This window comes from Serinus canaria, chromosome 7, assembly GCF_022539315.1.
Source record: "Serinus canaria isolate serCan28SL12 chromosome 7, serCan2020, whole genome shotgun sequence".
Taxonomy (NCBI): domain Eukaryota; kingdom Metazoa; phylum Chordata; class Aves; order Passeriformes; family Fringillidae; genus Serinus; species Serinus canaria.
The window spans coordinates 11,146,017-11,169,564 of NC_066321.1; the positions used below are offsets into that span (position 1 = coordinate 11,146,017).

At 45.6% G+C, this 23,548-nt stretch overlaps 1 protein-coding gene across 2 annotated transcripts in view; it reads left to right on the plus strand.

Annotated features, from left to right (window-relative positions):
• Positions 1-23,548, plus strand: part of LOC103814651 (myosin-M heavy chain-like) — a 44,051-nt gene that overhangs the window by 13,813 nt on the left and 6,690 nt on the right. Inside the window, exons 2-3 of one of the 2 annotated variants that reach the window (XM_050977085.1) lie at positions 15,491-15,609; positions 17,242-18,978. In XM_050977085.1, the coding sequence (XP_050833042.1) occupies positions 17,411-18,978 (1,568 nt within the window). In that variant the 5' untranslated portion in view covers positions 15,491-15,609; positions 17,242-17,410. The remainder of the gene's footprint in view (positions 1-15,490; positions 15,610-17,241; positions 18,979-23,548) is intronic. The other variant, XM_050977086.1, reaches the window with a different exon arrangement.

Below are 23,548 nucleotides of genomic sequence, written 5' to 3' on the forward strand. Positions count from 1 at the left end.
TGCATGCATTGCCCCACACAACTATTAATGTAAATACAAGCAGCACCTCTCCTACACTGCAGACATCCCATCCAGGCTGCTGATAAACTTCTTCACAGAGCAATAGTTCCCAACACTGAGCTGAGCTGGTGGCTGTTGTAAAGTGTCTTTCCCTGAGCTTCTGCTCAAACTCAACAACAGAAAATGCTTCCTGACACTGAAGTGGTCGTAGCACTTTCTGTACATCTCTTGAATAGACAGGAACACACTTCTCTGTGTTCATTATCAGCCTCAATATTGCACATTCTGTTTTCTGCTTCTCTCCTGACCACATAGGAGCCAATTTCATAATGGAGTCAAAGGCAAAAATGTGCTCTTCGTCCCCTGTAGAATTTTTTTTATTACATTGTGCTGCACTGCATAAAGAGGTGAGAAAAGAAGAAATGGGTCTATTTCTTCTCCTCTGTAAACTGCAGGTTACCCAGGGTAGGGTATTTCTCCACCCCAGGTCTTGTAGAGGATTTAGCACTTATGGTCCTTGTCCCTCCTATACACAAGCCATGCAGTTTTTACTTGAGCGGAGCAGCGCATTCAGCCCAAACCCATTTCTACTGTGGCTGCATCCAGCTCTGACTCTTCCTGTATTCAGAGAACTTACATTGTCATGAGGACACAATCAGATAGCTGCACTTTACAGCACATGCAGGGAAGGCAGAACTCTCCATAGGTGCTTTTATTATCATGTATTTTAGGAGAAGGAAGATGAACTGCTGAGGAGGAGAGAGGCTGGACACAAGCAATGCTAAGAATGAATTGTTTACAGTCCTGGTGATAAATTCAGTGCATTGATTAGTCCATGAGTATCTAACCAGCAGCATCTCTGTGGTGCATCCTCTCATGAATGTGTTTCTGGTGAGGCATCCAAGCAGAGCAGTTTATCCACAGAGCTGGCACCAAAGCTCTGTTTGATTGATAGATGAAAGACAGACCTTGCTAAAGAAAGGTCAAAGTTATGAGAGGTTTATTGATTTGCTCTTTGAGGATGGACCATAAAAGAATAGCACCTAATTGTGAGAAGTATGAGGGTGATTCCTCACAGTGTATTAAATAGCAATAGTCATATATCTGTGTTTCAAGAAGTGGGCAGGATGTTTGCAGATCCTGCAGCCATTGCACCTGCTGGCTGTTCAAGTCTGCCTCACAAAGACTTAGGGCTGTTTCCCATGCCTAAGCCATTACCCCTAATCACCACACCCCTCACTTCATTTATGGAGTTAACACCATGCTGGTTTTTGGACCCAAAGTATTTCAGCTCCTTTATACCATCATTCATCCTGGAGTTCTTTAATTCTCCCTATGTCTTTTTCCCCCACTCAGTTTTGTGCAATTCTTAGCTTGTCATTTTTATTTACTGCTTTCTACTTTCCCAGTGTTTACAGACATAACATTCTTGGTTTCACTTTTCCAATAATCAAGAATCCTATTTTTTTAAACCAATATATTTACTTTCCTTAGCCACAGGATTGTGCCTATTTGAACATTTAGGGGGGAAAAAGTTCCCAATTATCATTTGTATTTTTCTACTAGAATTTCCCTTCATTACCTGGCTCAGTTGTTTTCAGCTCTCTGACGCTGACATTTTAGACTTGTAATGAGGGGTAATTGGTTTGCACAGGGCTCTGTTTGCACACAGCAAATGTAACTGTGTAGTGATCATTGGTAACTAAGCAACCAGTTATGTTTTATGTCTGTGATCAATTCCTTGCTATCTGTCAAGATTAAGTCTAACACAGCATGTGTCCGCAAGGGATACAACAATTTGTGGAGTTAAGAACCCATCATCTAAAAGACTAAGAGCAACAGCAGCACAAGGCCCATGATTTACTGCTCTGACTGCACCTAAACAGGAAGGGTTGAGTGGGTCCCATGATTGGATCTTTTTTCACCCAAAAGGCCTGAGAGAAACCTGTAGTTCCAGCACAGCTCTGATGTCACCAAAGAAGTAAAGCCAAGCATGTCAGAACAGGCACACACAGCACAAGCCATGTAAGGGCCTGGGCAAAGGCTTAAATGCAGCTCCCAGGCCAATGGGTGGCAGGAGGCAAGGGTGAAGGTCCCAGATGAGACTGGCCTAAGTAATTAGTGGCAGCTCTACAAAACTCCTCAGCCTAAGCTTGAATCTGCCAGGCTACCTAAATTCTGTTCCAGAGTGATCACTAGGAGACATTTCATAGAAAAGAAATCCGTTTTAGCTTCATGCAAGGAAGAAAGCATGGTCCATCTGGAGCAGTTTGTAACAACTCTTCCACCTCTATCTACGGCAAATGTTGTATGGTGCTTAGAAAGAAATATTTAGAAGCTCCATCTCCAGACTCAAATTGCAAGTTATCCTTGTTGCTGCTTGCTGAAAGAAGCCATATGGATTTTGTACTGAACTTTGCATAAATGCTAGTATGCAAGTATATTTAGAGGTGACATATGGGCAGTAGTAAATGGAAGTGAGTGAGGTTTTTGGTTCAGATTACACAGGCAAGTTCAGTGAAGCAGCTGTGCCAGTACGTTAGTCAGGAAGCTTCATTATCTGGAGTCCCAGGTTCAGATCTTGATTGGGGATTTTTCTGCGCCTGCTTGTGCTGGCTAACTTTGTCAACAGCACTAATTTTTGCCAGCAGATATAGAAAATCTTGAAGACTTCAGCCATTGTAAGAAAAATCCCACAACATACAGTCTGATCTGGGTTATACTGTAGACCAGTTAGACACAGCAACCTTTATTCTTTGGGGTCCTGTAGGTACAAAGGTACAAGTCACAGTTATTTGCATCAATTTAGAAAAGTTATGTTGTAGTCTAGTAGCTGACAGAACAGCCTGCCATAGCTAGTAGGTGTATGAATTTGTTTTACTTTTGTTTGAATCCTTGCAGAAAACCAGAAAGTTCTGGGTGTGTGGGAGTTTTTGGGCTTCAGTGTCCTTGGTCAGGGAGGGTGGCATGATTCATACTGGCACAGTGTGTCACAGCTCCTGTTGTGCCTGCCTCAGTCAGGGAGAAGGAGCTTCTCCTGTGCTCAGGAACAGGTATTTGAGCTGAAAGTTCTGAACTGAGACCCATCTGGAATCAGATGAGCTGGTATCTGCATAGTAACTGGCTGTGTTGAAACATCTCCTACTTCACTATTTTTTATTTTTCTGTGTTTGGGGGATTTACTCATAGAGCCTCAAGTAAAAAAAAAAAAAAAACAAATCCAAGTTGAGCAGAGATGGAAATTTTCATGAAGCTGTAGATAAGGCATTCCCTTTGATGATAATACCACAATTTTATCTGCTCTGATTAAAAGGTTAATTAGATTTAGACCTCTTATGCACAAAGAAGAAAGGGCAGCATCCTGACAGATTTTAGCAGCTTGCTCAGATGTTGTCATACAGCTAACCCACTCTGGTCACTACAGTCCCCTCTTCTGTCACAGCCTGATGCCTCTTTTTTACAGCCTCACCTGCACATTAAACAGCTGCCATAAAGCATTTTGCCACTGGTCCTACCAGCTGATGTGTCCTTTTTAAAGCCTACTCATTGCACCACATGCATTTCTCTTTGCATAGGGAAGTAGTTAGCTTTGAATGTCACCCAGGCCTATGGAGGCAAGTGGGAAGATGGATTATGTTGGCAGCAATCCATCCATCTGTTCATCTGCCAACCCTAATGTTTAGCTATTCAAGCTCCCAGTTGTCTTAAATAATGCTGACCTACAGGGTCTGGGGTGGGAAATGTCACATGGCCCATTTAGTCTTCCATTTCTTAAGTGGTAATTAAACTTTCTGAGGTGTTATAGATACATACAGGAATTGTTGATGGACAGTACTTATGAGGTTGAGATTAAATTCTTTTCTGAGATGCTGTGTTGCATGAGACTCTTACCACAATGTTGGCTGCAGCACCTCCACTCTATCTTCTCAGAGTACTCCTTAAAAAAGGTGTTTACAAGGGATTCCTGCCTGTTTCCCATGAAGGATTAGATGTCTGCATGGACAATGTTTCCTTTCTTTTCATTGTTATTGTGAAGTTGTATCAATGGGGTGGTTTTGCCTCCTTGCTATGCAGCTTTGGATAGGTGTGTATACTTTGTGACAACCACAAAAGCTGCAAACACTGAGTGCTGTGTTATTAAAAAAAAACCTGGCTGGTTGCCTGCAACTCTGCCTTGATGCTCTTGGTTTAGTTTTTAGCACTAAAAACTAAACCAAGAGCATCAGAGTTTTTTATTTTGGTAAAATAAATGTACATGCAAGAACTCTCATCAGCTACTATGATCTATGTCTTATTTTTTCCCAGTTGTAAAAGAAAAGGAAGGTTAACAAGAATGTAGTGACCTTCATTAGGCTCTTGGAATATTTTGCGAAATGGCATGGAAGTAATGATACCTAACTCAGGCTGTGAGAACACAGAGCTGGTTGGAAACTTCCAGCTTCAGACCCTGAAGCAAGTTACCGGCATAAGAAGTAACATGGAGTGTCTTGTGATTCTGGTTCCAGGGTGGTTCTTCATCACATTTAATGTCATACAGGCTATATGATGTAGCAAATATTTAACACCAGCAGCACATGGAGAAGGAATCTGATTCACTATCCTTCTCCCTCACTCTCTTAGGAAGAGCTGCAAAATTGCTGCATTTATTCTTTCGCCATGTTACAGTTGCAAACCTGCACTGCATGAAGATGCAGCTTGCACAAAGTGTCTAATACATCTGAGCAAATAAAAACATTTTCTTACAGCTGGCTTTAAACAAGGAGCATGTCCTGCCTCCTCTTCCATCATCTTTCACTATAGCATAGGGTCTGGCAGAAAACCAAAAAGGATCAGTCCCATGGCAATGTTGATAAGCTAGAATATATAGATGTGGTTAGGAACATCCCAATAGTATATGTGTTGGTATTAATCAGTCTTAGAATTTGTTTCTTAATGATGATTTTAAAACATCTCCAGTAAACCGTGACATGATGTGTCCAGGGGAGATGTGTGTGGTAAGAAATCCCATGGATCTGTACTGCCTCCAGTCTCTACAAATGCTGTTCCTGTGGGGTCATCTGGGTGTTAATGCCCAGCTGGTGTCAAATACAGCCTAGAGTGATTCTCCTATCCTGAACGTATCTTATGTGTTTTTAAGTCCTGATATTGTAATCTTATGTGTTTTTAAGTCCTGATATTGTAATCTCAGAAACCTTTGGTGACCAGCTGTTTAGGGCAAATCACACTTGGAAAGCTGCCCTGTGGAATGTGTGCTCCTCGCAGCATGCTGGGATTTGTGCCTAAAGACTTTTATCCATGCACCTCCATGTGGAGGAGCCCAGAGCTCCAGCAAGTCCAAATGCCATTTCTGCTCAGCCCTAAGCTGCTCAGGGCAGTTCACTGCCTGTTGTGTCTCTGCAGTCACAGAATTGTTTGCAGAAAAGTAATAGCTGCAAATGCAGCAGAACAGCAGTTCCCCACAGGCAGAGATCCTATTTCAAGAAGCTTTTACATTCCTATCACCTTCTGTCTTCCAGTGTAATACACCAGTTTCTGTCCTTGTCTGTCCCTCCTGGTTTATGGTGATACCTCCTTTCTTCCATCCACAGCACTCACAGCCCTCCATCCCCTTGCTCTTAGCAGGGGAAAAGGCGGGACACTGCAGCTGGATCTGTGCTCTCCACCCTGCCAGCAGTAGGTCAAACAGAGCACTTAGATGTGCTAATTGCAAGTCACAACATTTCCTACAGGGAAAACATCAGCTGAAGTTTTCTCCAGCCATCAGTGTTCCTAAAGCCTCTTGTATAGACAGACAGGCAAGAGGAGATAGAAAAAGAAAATCCAAGTAATTTCCATAGCTAATTGAAATGGAGGGGAAGGGAAGAGGTGCAAATCCAACTTGAAAGGGCAGCTTTTGCCTTTGATAATCAACTGGGAAAAATATATGAAACAAAAGTAAATAAATGATGCTGTCAGTCTGATCAAAGGGTTGCTATACAAGAGAGACCTTCTGTCAGTGCTGGTCCAGCCTCCATGTGCTCAGGAACCTTGCCCGGTAAATTTGATGAACAGCTACATGTAATGTAGAGAAAGGAACTGAATTTTTCTCTTGGGATCTGTTCCTGATGTAAAGTGCTTTCAGACTCTGTAGGCCATTAGATCTAGGGACATCAAAAGATGCAAAAGAAAGGGGCAGGGTAATTTTGTTTCCAGTTTCTGAGTTCATATGGAGGCAAAGGATCTGAACACACTGAAACATCCATTGAATCTGATCTGCACTGGAGCAAAACTATCCATGTAATGGTATTGCTATAGATAATGCTCCCCTGTGGATACAGTTCTTCTGTAATATCAGATCCAAATGAATAAAAACTTTCTGGTTTAAGAGTGCCCGTCAGGTGATGGAGTGATACATGCCTGGAGTGGTACTACTGTTAGGAATAAAAGGTTCTTTAGTAAATTTGTATGTACTCCTAGACATAAAACAAAGCAGAAAAGATAAGAGTCTTTGCTAAGACAAAAAGGATAGTCTAAAATTTGGTAATCATACTAAAATCTTCTCCAAAACAAGGCATCTTGCAGTTTGTGCACTCCTTGGTGGGCTTAGATAAATAGCATCTAGTGAAATAAGGAGTTCCACTGGATCTTTATCACTTCTTCATTGATGTGCCACCAACATGAGTTAGGAATGATTTTCCCAGAGAAAACAAGGTCAGAGAGAAGTGTTATTTTAGGAAGATGGCTCTTGTGCTCCAAATCCCAAGAACACTTGTGCAAAGTGAGAAGACCCAATTGTGACTGGAGCCCAGCCTGTCATTTCCAGTGGTCACTTGCTTGGGATGAAAGGGGAAAGGTTGCTCTAAACTGCACATTGCAAAGTAGGAAGCCAAGAGAGAGCCCATGACACCACCTTCAAAGAGAGCACAACACTGAGCCTCAGCATAATAGAGCAAAAAACTGCAACAGTGGCATTTCCACGCTTGAAACGGCTCTGGAGAGGCAGGGGGTTCCCAGTGGCTCTCCAGGCAGCTGAATGAAATTGTCACTTGCGATAAGGCATCCTGAGAGCTGGGGGAAATCCTGGCTCTGTGCCCTCTGGCACAGGTCCAAGTGATTTCACTGGAGCCAAGCCAAGATTTTTATTCTGTATGTGAAATGAGTTGCCAGGGTGAAGCTGCAAAAGTAATGCCTAGTAATGAAATCCACTTGCAGCACTGCACCTCTGCACCAGAGCCCTGCTGCGAGCAGGAGGGTTTGCACTGGCTCTGGGGAGCACCTTGCTGTTCTTGCAGGAGACAGGAGGAGGCAAGAGGTGTGAAGTGCCACTGAATTCATCAAGTATGTCACATAACTGCCCATTTGCAGGCAAACTCACATTTTTGTTGACCCACTTTTTTTTTTTTTTTTTGCTAGCTTCCACAGGATTCCCACAAACAGCACAGAGTATCCATCAATATCACCATAGCAACAAGAAGTCATTAATGGTGTCCTGCCTATTGACAGTCAGAATTTACAGGGTGCTGATCTGGGTGGCAAGCCATCACCATCAGTTTCAATGAGAAAGGAAAGAGCTCAGGGTCTCTGTGGAATCAATCCTTTCATTCTCCATCCTCTGCATCTCCCCAGAGAAATCCTGCATTGTGTAATGGCAATAAGGGACATACTTCTTCCCTTAGCAAGTTCTGTGCAGTGTGTGCTTAGGGAACAGCTGCCAGGAAAAGATGGGGTTGGATTTGTTGCACAAGTAGGGATAAATGTGCCTCTCTTGGGTTTGTTTGCACGGGGCTGTGGTTCTGAGAGACACTTTACATTGCAAATAAGCAACTTATCCTGTAAACCTCCAGGGAGTTCAGAGCAAAGCGGGAGGCTCGGGGGCCAGGAAAGGGGAATGGCAGGCTAAACTGTGAGAGGAGATAAAAGACATGTCATATAATTCTGCTAAATGGTGAAGGAAGGGACATTCTCAGCAGGTGTAAATTAGCATTGACAAGCAATACTGATTTACACCCAGCTCATGGTCTGGTCCACAGTTTAATCAGCTGAAAAGCATCAGCATCTAAAAGGGAGGAGGTTGTTTAGAGAGGCCTGTGCGAGGAGTTGAAAGTATGTGAAAAAGAAGAAAATAAATCCTTTTTGGTAGGTAGGGAAGAGCTTGTGATGTTCCTTGGGACTGATGCAGAGGCGGAGCCTGGCCAGCTGCACCAGCTCCCTGTCAGGACTCCCACTGCCTCGTAGTGGGCAACATGCAATGCTGGACCATCTGAGGATACATCCCTCAGCTGAGACAGGTGGTGGGCACAGTACTGCCTGGTTTTCTGTAGAGGCACTGCTGAGTGCCTCCAGAGCCAAAGGAACCGGAAGTGTTACTGCCTGTGGCCATCCATGCCCGGCCAGGACTACTGGCACTGCTCTCATGCACATTTCCTCATGGCAAACCTGCCTGCCAGCAGTATGACACAGTACCTGACAGCTTTGGGATGTAACCAAGCGAGGTGTAGGATGAGATCATACATGTCCCTCACCATCCTCCCCCAGGATCTCTTTCTGATCTCACATGGGCTGGCATGGAAGAGCTCTGCTCATCCACCTACCCAAAGCTTTGGGGAGCACTGGAGTGGCTTCCAGTGCAAAGTTAATAAACTGGGATCAACAGAATTAAGTTATGGGGCTTCTTTCCCCACTAGTAAGATGGGAGCCAAGGTTCATATTGCCTGGTTGGAAATAGTGATGCAGTGAGTCACTGGTGCACTCAAAGCTTAACATTTGTGGCTGTGCTGCAAAAAAACATATTCCTGGTACAAGGAAGGGAGTAGGAACTTCGGACGTGCAGCTTATTCTTAGAGTTAGGTTGTGATTTCTTTCCTGTGCCCTATGCATTTTAAGGATTAGGCTGAGACTCTTGGGACAATTGTAGAACAAGGAAGAAGGAATACCTTCAGACACCCTGAGGAAGCCAGCTGGATAGGACTGCTTTTCTGTTGTCCTTGGACTGGTGGAAGCAATGTAATAGGGCATGGGAAGTGCTGTTTCTGTGTGTGTGAAGGTCTTGTATTGCTAGTTCAGCCAGGGGTATTTCCACCCTGAAAGAAATCCAGCATCAAATGACAATATTAAAAAAGGACTTGATTTTATTTTTCCCAGTAAGTGTGACTTGGCTTTTTACCTCTTTCTTGCCAGAAAGTGAATGAAAATGGTGAGTTGAAATGCCAGTTTTCAGTGCACAAAAGATGACAACACTCAGCTTAGGTGAAGGCTCTGTTGATCCTCCTCACATGCTGCAAGGGGAAGGAAGCAGCCAGCCCTTTCCTGCTACTGACTTGTTTTACTTCTCCCTGTCAGTTCTCATACTCAACTGACCCATTGTGCCCTGCTTTTTTTGCACTGTCCCTTCTGCCTTCCTCAAACACATGCAGAGAGGATCAAGACAGTTTTAGATGATCTGAGGTGTAGTTTCCCGCCTCATCATTTTTCAGCTGCAGACATGCTCCATCTGTGTTGCTCTTTCCAAAAGGATGTGCTGCTGACCACAGCTGGAGGCAGAGCACTGGGCTGGCAGTACTGGGCTGCCTCAAAGCTGTGTGAGTCACTGACTGAGCATATCAGGGCTGGGCTGGGGCACACTTCTGGCAGGGAGCCAGACAAGAATGGTCTGGAGCTGGCACTGGGAAGTCACAACTGATGCTGGACCCTTTGTTGGGACTGAGCTTCAGGTCACAGCCTTAATCTTTTCTTCTCCCTACTTCCCAAGAAATAACAAATTCACTTGTAGCCACATTGGAACCATTTTCTGCAGTTAGTGCTGATGTTATACCTATGCAGAGTGGGAATTTGAAGGGGAAGTGAAGGTGCCAGCTTGTAAAGTGAGCTGACATATGGCTTTATAATTCCCAGATCTCACAGGGGGATGGGTAGGTTTTCCTGGCTCAGGTTTGCCTCTGAGAACTGCCTGTGTCTTTGCCAGGTATGGAGCAAGGTCAGAGCCGGTGCTCAGATCATGTCTGTTCCTCATAAGGCCAATAGTGAGTGATGTGTGTGTGTGCCACATGAAGGGGGGTGGTCGGTAAGATCTGCTCTGTCTGACCCAAAGGCCTGGAAATGCTTGGTTCATGGTGTCTGCACAGGTCAGGGGAAACCACCTTGGTCCTGAACGTGAGCTAACTCAAGCCTGAGCATTGTCTCTGCAGGTTATAACCCTGTGGACTCCCTCTCCAGCTGTAAGAGGGGAGCAGAATGGCTCACACTGTTACAGATGAGGGCAGCATCTGTCAGTCAGATGTACCCTGCAGATTCATAGGTGCTGTGGGTGATCTTCCCATGAGAAGACTTCATTGTAAATGGAACTTGCTTCGCCTGAGAGGGAGTCATCCAAAGGAGCTTTGTGGTCAGCCAGGGTGTTGAGTCACTGAAAGCTTGGCAGATGGTGGATGCTGCCATCTCTTAGGATGCTTCACAGCTGACGATGACAAGCAGCTCCAGCTGGGACACTTGATGGGGGTGTCACACTGATATTTCCAGGAGCATTTGCTACAGAATCAATCTACTCAGCCTTCCTTTGCTGCAAGATGAATGTCAGTCCTCTGAAGCTCCAAGTCCCTCTGCTGCATCATCAGCAGGACTGTTGGAGCAGTATCCTCCAAGAGACTGAGTGGTGCATTGCTGAGACAAAAGGAGGTACCCTTTCCCAAAGCAGCGAATCAAGAGGGAACACAAGTCACCTTGCAAGTATTCTACCTGAAATCAGTGTGCTGGAATGCCTGCCCTTGGAGGTAGGATGGAAGCATTATCTCATCATAGCCTTTTTGAAAGAGGAACAAGGGGAAAACCATGATGGGTGTGAGGCTGAGACTAAGAGAGAAGCCAGAAAAATTTATCAAAGGCACTGCTGCCAAGTGCATAGGTGTGTGGAGCAGTAGAGCTTCTCAGGTGAAACCTTTTATGTCAATAAAAATAGTTTCCAAACAGCTTAAAAATCCTACAGAAAAGGAGCCAAGAATACTTAAGTGAGTCAATAAAATTTTGAGAGTAGCTTCTGCACTGCCTTGAGACTATTTCAGAGCCAATCTGGCCCTAATAGAAACTCACATGAAGTTATGGTGATTCCTACACTCTCCCTGTTGGAACTAAGCTGACCCATTGCAGGATGTTCCTTTGGTGATCAACAGATACTGTGGCCAGATTCTCCTGTGACACATCTGCCTGGCACATGTGTGCCCTTTGGGCTGCTCTGACCAGCCAGCCCTGACTGTGGCCAAGACCGTTTTTCTGGACAAGTTGTTAACAACAAGTTGTTGTGTTGTGTTGAATGCAGTGGGATGGAGGAAGACTTGGAGAAGCAGGAAAAAATCCATAAAGGGATTAGGAAAAGAGATGTGAAAGGAGTAAAATGGCTAGACAATACCACTTGAAGCAAGCAGCTTATAACACAGCAGAATTTAATGTCATTGCCTGTCCTCTCAGCACCCTCTTGATCCTGGGCTGTATCAGGGGTTCCCCATGCCAAGCTGTCTCTGAGACTTTGTGGTTGTTGCTTATGCTTAAGGTGAGAACTATAAATCAGTGAGCAGACTATAAAGTTACTGTGTTCCCAATATTACCTGGTTTTGAAATCAATCTGGCAGTTGTTCCTCTTGTTAGCCATCCTGATTTATGCCATGCAGAGGACAATGAAAGTGATAATACTGTGAACTCAGGGAAAGTTATGTTTACAGTAGGAAGGAGAAAGAAACCCAGGAAATTGTGCTGTGGCTGTACCTCTCCTGCTGCAATTAACAGACACTATATAAGCTGTGTTCTTGTTTCAGCTTCTACAGCAGACAAAAAAAACCCCAAGAAATTTAACTGCAGCCACCTTATCTTCATCAACCAGTTTCTGGAGGTTAAGAGAACAGCTAAGAAAGCAAATACAGCAAAGGCACCTTTCTTTTTCTTGTTAACCTTTAATATTAAAAAAATAAAACATCTGGCATTCTTTCCCTTGAGACTGCTGGTACTCTGCTAGGCAGCTGAAGTGATGTGCATGATGTGTCAGTAAACAGATCATGCTGTGACCATGAGGTTTGCTGTATCAGATAGCACAAAGCTCACAGCAGTAAAATAGCTTGCTAAAATCCTTTAGCTAGCTCTTTGAAATGTGCTGTTCACATCCCTCTAGCTGGCTGGATCTCTGAAATAAAAGGGAGATTGTAGTCTGGAATAAACCAACCCCTGTTCAGTGCTGCAATTTGCAAAACCTAATGCAGAGACATTAGAATAAAACCTGAAGGTTAGTGTAGTCTCTTATTTCAAGATGGAGTAAGAATCTGCAGTTATTCCCCTCCCTTGGACGCAGGAGTTTGGTGTGATGGCCATGACTCAGAAACTCATTTGCTCATGTCTGAAATGTTGTAAATATGGAAAGTGGAAAATGTACCAGCCTCACTTGATGTCTCTGATCAAGCAGGAGATGCCAGACAGATGCAAGCTGCTTTCCACCATTTCATGGAACAAATGTCCATGTTTGAGAAGTCTATAGAGTAAATCTTGTGTAAACCTAGTAAACCAGTAAACCTACTCAGCTCTGCCAGATTTGGTGGCCTCTCTTCCTGAGGCCTTGTGAGGCTGTGTGATCCCTTGTCCTGGTATTCCTGGAGTCCTTGAACATGTCTGGTCTTCTCCACAGTGTTTTTCATCAGCAATGAGCTACTTACCCTGTGCGTGCCTGCTTCATCCTCCTGACACTTTGTCTCATGCTTTACTGGGAAGGTCAGCCAGGCAGAACAGTTCTGATGTGTTTGGGAAGAAATAATTTATCCTTCAAGCTTTAATCCTTGAGAAATAAGTTCTTGGGGGGGATTTTACAGGAAAATTAAGGTTAATGGCAAGTCTCCAAGCAGGCACTTATCAGAGTAGTGGAGAAGTTGATTAAACAGAATCACATGGTAGAAAATAAGCTGAGCACACATTGCCCGTAGTCTTATGCTCACTTAAGGCATGAGGCTCATAAGCACTAGAAACTTTTCAGTCTTTGAGCCAGGGAACAGGAAAGTGTTGTCACAGACAATGTGATTGAGGAGCAATGACATGCTGCAGCAACCCTAAACTCTGCTTTGCTATTTGGTCTGTAATAAGTGACCATTGGCCTGGAGGATTGCTGGTCTAGGATAAAGCCTGAGCTTTGGATAAGTGTGGACAAGAGTGCCTGAAGTGCCCAGGGGGGTAAATGAAGGAGCATCAATCCACAGTGCTCACACACACTGGGGAGTGACAAAGGATGGGCAACTCAGTGCTTGATCTAACTGGAGGAGAGCAGAGGATACATTAGGGCTGCTGTGCACCTTTAGGAGAGGGTAAATTATGACCCAGAGTTGGGTCACCATGTAATAAATCAGCATTTTCTTCCTTCCTTCCTTCTGTTGCCTCGCACTTCATTGACCTTTGCTAGTCAATGCCGGGAATCACCTGCTGTAGCTATAGCATGTACTTGGAGCTCTGAGGTGGTGGAAGGACAAACTTTGAAATTGCTGTGGTTCCCAAAGTTTCTTTGTTGGTGACCATATAAGACTGCAGCTAAATACTCTGCATGTGCCATGGGCCCACAAGTATGTGCTCAGAGGTCATCTCTAGCTTATCAGCCAGAAGCATATTAACTTGGTTTGGGTTTTTTTTCTGTCTCCATCTTGTGCTCTCCTCCAGTAGACTGCCTACAACTGGCTTGTGGCCATGGTACTTGGGAGCTGAGTGTGTAGGCACACGTTTTATATAATGGAGTGTCAATGACCTGGCAAATGCAGGCATCTGAGCTGAAACTATGATGCAGTTGCTGTGTGCCATGGAGCACAAGAACAGGGGAAGGAGGGAGAAAGACTCAATGTTTCCTGGTTACAAGCTTTAGAGAGACCACTGCTTTTCTCCTGCTCCAAGCATCCCTGAGCAGTGGGGGAAGGAGGCTGTGCCTCAGCCAGTCCCCTGTCCAGGTCGTGACTCGGGCAGCAGCTGCCTTGGGTGCTCAGTGAAATTAAGCTTAGCTGCCTGACATGCTGTGCACAGCCTTCAGGGCAGTGACATGGAGGAACAGGCAAGATCACAAGAGTTCAGCTGGAAAGAGGTGGTCCTTCCAAGAGTGGAGTGACGGGGAACAAAGGTGCTGCTGCCTGAGCTGGCTGTTTTGAGATCTCCACAGCTGCCCTGCGGGTGTTAGGGTGAACAGAACTCACTGATTTCTGAGACTCTCACTCCAGCCAGGGCACAAGACCCCCTTGCTTACCTACCTGTGAGCTATATCCATGTGCACCTTTGCTTTTAGCTCTCCTGGAAGTATCAGAAGGACTGTGTTAGAAGTGTTTAAACCAAAAAAATCACTGTTCAGAGAAAGAAAACTCACCCCCAATGGGTGAAAAATATTAAAATAAATTATTTGGGAACAAAATTCCCATCTTTCTGCACTTAATCCTGTAAATTTTGGTTCAGCAAACTTTGTGCAGCCTCCTCTGGAAAGTCTCTGTCCCCTGCTGTCTCACAGCCAGCTCTGTCTGTTCTCTGCTCTCTCTGGCTCCTCTGCTCTGCAAACCTGCCTCTGGCTCTCACTCTCTGTCCCTCACTCTGCCTGCCCCACTGTGCCCACAGCAGTTTTCTTCCAGCTGCTCCTTCCCTGGAAGTGACTTCTGCCATCACATGCACATTTTCTGGAAAATCCTGCCTGACAAAGCAGCAGCAGGTTCCTACTGCCTGGCAGTGCTTGAGAGCACTGGTACCTTCATGGCTGCTGGGGAAATGGGCCTGTGCTGTTCTGCAGTGCAGAGGGGTACCCTCACCTGCTGGAGGGTTTGGGACATTCCCCTGAGAAATGGAGGGGTGTAAACCCCCCTGCATGGCCTGTGCTGTGCACTTGAGTGAGCAGGAACAGAGTGGCCCCTGACCTCCCATGCCTGGCATCTCTGTCGCTGACCTGCAGCCCACAGAGGGATCAGCTTTATGAGTCCTGACAGTGAGCTTCCACCTGAAGAGAATCATGAGGGCAAAAATCAATTGTCTTCCCAATGCTGCCCGTCTCTTGGTGAATGGAGCACCCACAGACAGATCCCACCCTGTTGTTTCTGTGCCTCTGCTTCCTTGCTCCTCTCCTGACTGCTTCTGCCCCTGCCTGTGCACTTTCTCCTCTGGCCCCTTGCTGTCACATGCACGCATGCAGAGCCTGCGAGCCAGTGTCCAGCCCAGGATCCTGCCTCTCGTGGGCCTTGCTTTCTCTTCAGGTCTTACTCTGTGGAACTCCCTGCCTTGGCCAAGGGCAGCTGCATTCTCTGCTCTCACTGCAGCAAGGGCTGTTTTCTCTTTCTTCTTGTTCTGAAAACATAGTGCCAAAAGTATGTGGTGGCTTTTAGTCCAGTGTCTGTGACCTGATCACAGACCAACCTGACAGGGCATGGCATCCTATATTAACAGCACTTTCTCACAGGAGCCCTCCGGCACTACCAGGAGCCATGCTGTCTGCTCAGTGACTGGCTTTCACATCATGTAATTCTTTCTTTCTTGACAGATTATGTTATAACCTATGAGCACAGAAAGTCCTGATCCTCACGCTTCTCTGCTGTCACCTGTGGGCTCCTCCAGAGCCGTGAAGAAGGGGGAGCTCCAGCCCCACCATGAGAAGACCGGGTGAGAAGTGCCTGTTTTTGGGGAACAGCACACTTTGAGAGCTAGTTTTAATTTTTATTTTTAGCAGTTATGAAGGATGCAAATTATGTTCTTCATTCAGTGGTGAACTACAGGAGCAGTTCTGCCTTCCCTCTCTGGGATGAGATTAGACATAATTTCATTAATGCGGGGAAAATATGCTAATTTGAGTCACTCTAAGCAAGGGATGAATCAACTTCATAGTGTGTTAGCAAGATTATCATCCAGGCAATAAAGTACCTCAGACTTCCCCTCAGATAGATCTCTGTTGGTGCATCACATGGCTAGGTGCCTGTGGTGCCTTCAGGGAGAAACAAACCTCTTCATTCCCCTCCTGATCAAGGTGGCTGCGCTGCCTGAATAGTTGGCCACATGTGGGGAATCCAGCTGCACTACAGAACAGTCTGGGATGTAACTGGTTCTGTCTTGCTTTATCAAGACCTCTTCCTGTGTGTTCAACCTGGTTGGTTCTTGCCTGGCTTATTATTAAAGATTCATGCCCCACCATCCCAGCTCTATCTTGCCCTTTCAAATCTCAGGTTAACCCCATATCCCCTGTCCAATCTTACTCTCCTTTACATATGGCACTCACTCATTCCCTTTGCCTCTGATTGCCAAAGAAGGGAGTGGACTAGACTGTAGCAGACACTAATGTCTTGTGTGACTGCTGGAGAGTCCATGGGGCCTAAATCTCTAAAAGAAATCTAGAGTCTCTCCATTCAGTGTAAGGAGGCTCTGTCCACTTCCAGCAAGGACTTAGTCACTTAGCCTTCATCCTGCTGGCCCAAACTGGAGTTTAGGGATTTAATTCTTCACTCCAAACATGTGATTTAGTCACTTAGATTCCCTGAACACAGCTCATAGGAGGAGCCTTGAAAAGCACAGCTTTCTCTTTTGGGGCTTCTGCTGAGCTGTAATGGGAAGATGATCATTTGAGCCTGTGGCTAAGGAGTCAGGAGGGTGCATTTGTGAAAGTCTGTACGATACCTTTGTCTCTGCACTGGAAAGGCCTTGGCAATGCTTGGCTACCATATGCAGTCAGTAAACCATATGCATCTTCCTTCTGAAGGATGAATCAGCAATAAGGGGCTGTAATCTGACTGTCAAGCACAAAACTACGACCTGTCAGCCTTCTTCTTCCTCCTTGCTACTTGAGTCTTCAAGGACACCACAGTTGTGTCATCCTTTCCCAGCCCCAGCATCCCCCTTAACTCATACACTCTTGTCTGCACCCTATTTTAGGGAAGAAATCTCACTATCTCTTATAAACCTGCTGTTTCCATAGAGCTGCTGTGTGAGTAAGCTGGGCCTGCAGCAAGCACTTCTGAGCATTTATCTCTAGAGCTGAGCAATGTTATTGTGAGGGGGTTACTGATGGTAGGTAGGATAAACTTCTCCAAATTCAGACAGGTAGTGTAAGGCCACTCTTGGCTTGGCTGGAAAAGAAAAAGCTTCCCTGCCCCAAGCCCCACAGCTCATCGCCCAGTTACGCTGCTCTGCTCCTGCCCAAGCTGTTGGTGTTGGATTCTGCATAGCCTGGAAGCAGACCTGCTGCTGCATCCTGCGAGTCAGCACCCGGCTGCTTCAGTAACTCATCTTTCCTTCCATTCACAGGTCTTCTACGCATGGCGACTCCACCCATGTGAGAGCTCTCTTATGTGAGTGCCCAGCAGCACACTTTGCTGTCTGTGGGCTGTGGACATTGACTGGCATCTAAGCGACACCCCAGCTCCCTCCTCTCCCCCTAGACGCCACTGTCCTAGAGCCTCCATGTGCATTTGCTATGACATACATCAGTGTTGATGAGAGACAGGAACACTGCCGGGTGATCTCGAGCTGCCAAAATAATCAGCTCTGTGCACAACATGGCTTAAAGGATTTTTCAGTTAGCAGCATGCATCCACTAAAGAACCTAGATACTCATATTTTTTCTGGGGACTTCCACACTCTTGCCTGCCACGCAGGCAAGGCACGTTTGGCCAGTCCTGTGGAAAACCGGATGTATCGGAGTGTGGAAAACCTGCACTGGGCAGCAGTTGCTGACTGTGGGCTGTATTCTCACTGCCGGAGCCTGGATAACGAGATCATCTTTCACTATAGAGGCACCAGTCAGTGGACAGAAGGCTGTGTGGATGTGGCCCCAGTACAGAGTGCATCAGACTCTCTGAGGAACCTTTCTCTCCGTGCTAAACAGACGTCTCAATCTGCACAGGATGTGCTCCTCCCTCCCTTTGCCAAAGTGCCTCAGTGGCTCTTCCCTTCCGCACAGGAAAGAGCCCTACCCGGGGATGCCAGAAAAGAGCTGAAGGAGAAGCTGAGGCTGCACAGCAGTAAGGTGGCAGAGCCCTGTAAGCCAGTGCGCCCACAGGTGGCTCTGCCTGAGCTGATGGCCCAGGAGTGCTTTGGATGCCAGGTGTGCCGGCAGTGCAGGAACGGCTGTGCTGTGAACTGCTGCACTGTTCTGGTGGAACACACTGCTCTCAGGCACAGCCTCACAGCAGGACAGGGACTGTGCTTTGCACACAGGATCATCAGTCCAGAAGACATCAAGCAGGAGGCTCAGAGGAGGCTTCAGCTCCGAAGGCAGAATAGCTCCCCGAATTTGCCCCTTCAGCATGCTGGGGAAAGCCATGAGATGGGCAAATCCAGAACAGCAGAGACTGTAGAACAGTGCAGTGAGGAAACAGATGGCGAAGTCGCATTGGGACAGAGCAAGAAAGGCCGCTGCAAAGGGAGGCTCTACATACCCACCTTTGAGGAGTTCAAGCAAATGAGAAGTAAGGAGGGAATTTCATCTGACATCAGCAGTGGGCCAGCAGATTGCTTGAAAAGGGTTCTGCCTGCAAACCAGGCAATGGAGGAGCAAAACAGTAAGAATGTCTGTCCAGAAGCTTCAGAAACCAAAGCTGTGAATGAACCTGCTGTCACTGCAGAGGAGGATGATGATGTATTTCATGAAAACCATACCTCTGCTGGCTTTTCCCAAAACCCAGCCACATGGGATGATTTCAAGATGAGCAGTCTTGAGGTGAAGGACAGAACCTTCCAGACCTCCATCCCAGATACATCACCAGTCCCTATTTGCTCCAGTCCTATTCCACGGTCACCTCTACAGGCAGGAGCAATACATAGTGCTGGGCAGGAAATCTTCAGTACTGAGCAGCAGAAAGGAGAGCCAAGACAATTAAATGATGTCCCCCACCTGGCAGGGCAGTCACTGGCTTCTGAAGCCCAGTCCTCTTGCTGTTCATCGCTGCTGTTAGAAGCCACAGACTTATCCAGCTATGGAGCTAAGCTACAAAAAATGAAGGATGAATTCATAGGTTCGGCCTTGGAACTTATTAAGAAAAGGTAACATGCTCCATGGGGTCACCTGAAAGCAGTTCCTTTGTTAATGATCTGGTCTTTCTCCTGATAGGTACTTTTAATTCCTGTAGCATAATGTGCTGTTGGCAGAGCCTTTCATCTTGGAGTCTCTGATAGCCACATGGTCATGTCTTTAAACCTGTTCAGCTTAAATTTCACCTTGTGGGGAATTAAACATCAGAAAGCATTTTCATCTAGACTTTGCATTTTTGTGCACCTTAATCCTGTAAAGACAACAGCCATTAGTAGTCCTGACACCTAGTTTCCCACGCATTTTATTTCTATATTAAATTGTCAGGATGTCTTCTTTTTATTATTTTTTAGCATCTGTTAAAAGTAGAAGATAACCAATGGATACAAAGTACTGATATGATTCCTTTGAATAAAGATGTAGAGTCTGTCCCACCACTGCAGGACACGAATTTTGATAGTGTGACATGCAGCAGCAAGTGCTTTCACTTGCTGCCTGATGGTAGTGAACAGGCACACAAGGGTAAGATGGCTGCTGTGAGTCTTTAACCCCCTCTTGGAGACCTGCACAGGCAGTGAGTGAAAGTACTTGTAAATACTGGCCTTCTGCCATTTCTGTGTAGGCGGCCAGAGAAAATACTTCTGTAGAGCCTTCCTCCTTCTCCATCCAGGGTTTTTCTCCTTCTCTGGGTAAGATGTTCACAACTGCTTTCTCTATCCTGGTTTTGGACACTGCAGTCCTGTTACCTCCCTCCTGCCTAAGAAGTGGGAATCCCTTCCTATGCAGGGTGGCACAGTAGGAATCAGCCAAGTTCTAGAAGCTATGAATTTGGAGTAGTTATCACTGTCATATCATGAGATGAGGCTGATGGGAAAAGAAGGAGTAAGTGTTGGTGGAGTGGTTTGTTTCCATGCATGTGGCTTTCATGGCTGGATTTGCTAAGAATTTCTTTAGACTTGGTTCCTGGCTGCTTCTGCAATCCACAGATAGGTGTGTGAAATGCCAGGGCATCAACCTTGTATGCTGTCTTTTTATTTCTGGAATGCCTGGTCTGAGACTGGATTCTGGTTTTGGAGGAGATAATAGAGACTTCTGCACAGGAATGAGAGTCATCTGAAAGAACTTTAGTGGGGCTGAAGCAAGAGTGACAATAGAAATAATGCTGCAACTTTATAATCCAAAGTAGTGGAGGTGGTATCAGAGCCCTCAGCGCTTCTCTCAGCTGTCCAGCCCAGCCTTAGTTTTTTCTTCTACAGTATGAAAACCCAATGAAGAAGTAGATGAGAAAGTTATGGGATGCAACCATTTTAATGGATTAGGCTATTTTTGTCATGAATGTGAAATGAAATACACAGAATGGCACAAGCAGTAAGGCTGCAAGAACAGCTGTCTCTTTGCAGATCAATGATTGTACCAGTATCTGGAGCCCAAGCTGCATGCAGAGCAAAGTACAGGAAATGAGGAGTGCATATGATCTTCCTTCCCACTACTCTCCCAGCCTCCAAACACTTCCTGCCCAGGGCCTTTATGTGTGGTTTCTGTGCTTTTAATATCCACAGTGGTTTTTGTTTCTGTGAATGGGTTCAGTCTCCCTAGTTGGATTTGTTAAAATCTGTGAAGCAATTTTTATTAACAACAAAATGATAGTTGATCTAAAAATGTGAGTGACAATGATTCCAGTATTAGAGAGGTAGTTTTATATGTGAAGGAACCACCCTGGTGTTATTGTTTTCAGACTAATAACAATTAATGGTAATTGATATTGCCAAAGCACTGGCTGTTGGGAAACTCTGGTTTCCTTTGTTTTGAAATTTATCAGTTTTCTATGATTTTCACCTGAGACCATAATGTCCCTGAATATTCACTACTTCAGCTGATTTTCACTGCAGAGATGGGAGATTTTTGTCTGCATTTTGGGTGCTAAATTACAATCACTGCCATCCAGACCACATTCTTTCTAAGTCTCAAATTAAATTAGCTGAAAGCTACTTTGCTGATTTGGTCCTGTTTCCACAGATACTCAGCTCAGCAAGTCTCTGATAGAGATGTTGTGATGGAGCATCACAGAGTAAAATAGCTAAAACTGTCTTCTCTTTCTAGTGCTTCTGTGTGTCAGTTTTACAAAGCAGTTTTGTCTGTAAGTTAGCAGTCGCCATAGTAATTAATTGTTAATTACTTAAGATTAGGTCAATTTACTTAATATTTTGTCAGCGAAGATTTGATTGTCAGTCTCATAATTAGGGTGGCTTTAGCCCCCTCTTGGGTCACTGGATACCCTTAACTTAGGTTGTAGTCCTGGCTGGGAAGGGGTGTTGCTATCTAGGTGTAAGCTTTTCAGTACACCGTCCACTTTCTGAAATTGCTTAAGTGGGGAATTGTTTGGGATAAGGACATGCAAATACCTCAGGTTTGTGTCTGTGCAATGAGGGACATGGTGACAACAGAAGGCTGCACTGTTTAGCCAAGCACATGACTGAGAAAGAAGGCTTCCTGAAAAGAGTGAAGGGCTATATGTGGGGTGACAACAGGACAGTGGGTACAATACCAGCTTCCCCTAGCAGAGGACTGCCACCAAGTCAGGAAGGCAGGTGACAGCAGGGAAGACATGCACAAAAATGTTTCCATTAGTCAGAAAGAGTCAGGAACGTTTGGAAAGGGCTGAGAACTGCTGGCTTGGACAATGATAAAACCATGAAGAGGCCCATAGAGACAGTGAAGGAAAGCAGGTGCATTTCCAGTTGTATACCATCCCCAGTACCTCCACTTCCATGAAATTCAGAGTTGATGGCTAGAAGTTTAAAAACACATTCAAAAATAACTGGTCCTCTCTATGTTGGCCCAAGTGCATCACCTCTCTTGGGGAGAACAGGAAAAACTGATACCAACCCCAGGCACAATCTCCTGTCCGTATAAGTGATTTAGTCCAACAGAAGGAATGCTGCTGGAGTCCCCCCTTCTACACCCCTCTGTGAGGACAGAGGGGGCTTGACTTGCTTGAGCAGGCAATGGTGTGAACCTGTTGGCTGCACAGATCTCTGCCAGGAGGAGGGGACTAGAGAAAGGGGCAATATGCTGTTTTCTTGGCAATGTCCCCTCTTCCTCCTAAGCCAGAGGCAAATGTTAAAGGAGCAGCCCTAAGATGTCGTTCCACAAAACTGCTTGCATCCTCCCTGTTTTGCCCACATCCCTCTGATCACAAACTGATCTAGTGGTGTGTGGAGCAGCACTTGCCCCAACCACGTGGCCAGTACATCAAGCAGGAGGGATCTTATCATGACAAGAAGTAGAGCAGTCAAACCAGGGATGAAGAAACCTCCTTTCACACAGTGTGGGCTCTGCATATCTGCCTTTCTTACCTCCAGATGATCAGCCATGGGTAGGTTGAATTTCTCAATCTTCAGTCATGTTTCCTTAGCTCAGCTCTCTGGGTAATATTGGCTCTTGTTCCCACTGAAGATCACGTCTGGAGATTTTTTTTGAATATCCCTTTTGGGCTATGCAAACCGCAATAAGTGGTGGCATCTGGTCTGTAGACCCTATCAGCAGAGAGCTGCTGTCAGCTTCACTTAGAGGAGCAGCAATACTCTGGAGTGCTTCCCATATTTAAGTGGATGATCTTGAAGCACTGTGAAAATGACAAATGAAAGCTCAGCATCTCTCATGAGAATATGTTCTGTACAGTGGGAGCTGGGGTGATCAAGAAGATAATATTCCTATTATGAGCTCTGCTTCTAACCTTGGGTGCATCCCACTGCCTCTCTGTGCCCCAGCATGGTCCCTTTTCTGTGTTTTTTTAACCAGGAGCTGTTTGAGCAGGAGCAGCTTTTGGAAAGGGTGGTTTTCAGCAGTGGCACATCCTCTTCAAGAGTTCTCTTGCTCCTTTACCTGTGCCTTCCCTCCCAGGTAAAGGGAGGCATACCTCCATGGGTATGCCCAGTGGATCTGTTCATACTGTACACAACTCAATGAAACACAGATGACATTATCTGTCTGAGAATACATGAGGGAGGGGTTTTAAACCCATATAATTTCAAGACTGATTTTAGATCATGGCCACACAGACAGTTTCACACACTTAAGGAGTGGTACCCCAAGCATGGTTGGGGACAGGAGGGAGGAAGGAGACAGGAACCTCTCAAGCCAGACCAGGCCAGGCCAGTACCATGGGGAGGCTGTAGCCTTGCTGTGAGCTTGTGCTGCTCTTACTGCTGCCTTGTAAGTGCCACAGACTGCTCTGTGCCAGCAGAGATGTTGGTATCCCCTTTCTGCAGACTGGGGAGTAGAGACCTGGAGAAGGACCGCAAAAAAGCAAATGCCAGGAGCCTGCTGTTGACACTGTTGCCATTGTCACATAGCCGTAGCTAAACTCTTTTTAACTGGTTGTGTCAGCAGGGACCTGGAAACGTAAATGGAGAAAGATGAAAAAGCATCAACTGAAGAGATGCAAACCAACTTTTCTGGCCTGACAACTGAGCCAGTTTGTGTTCTGGGAGATTTGTTCCCTCTTCAGTCATTTTAGTATTGGCTGATGGTTTGTTATTGGAGCCAATTGTCATTCACTGCAAGGAGAATGCCCATCTGTCT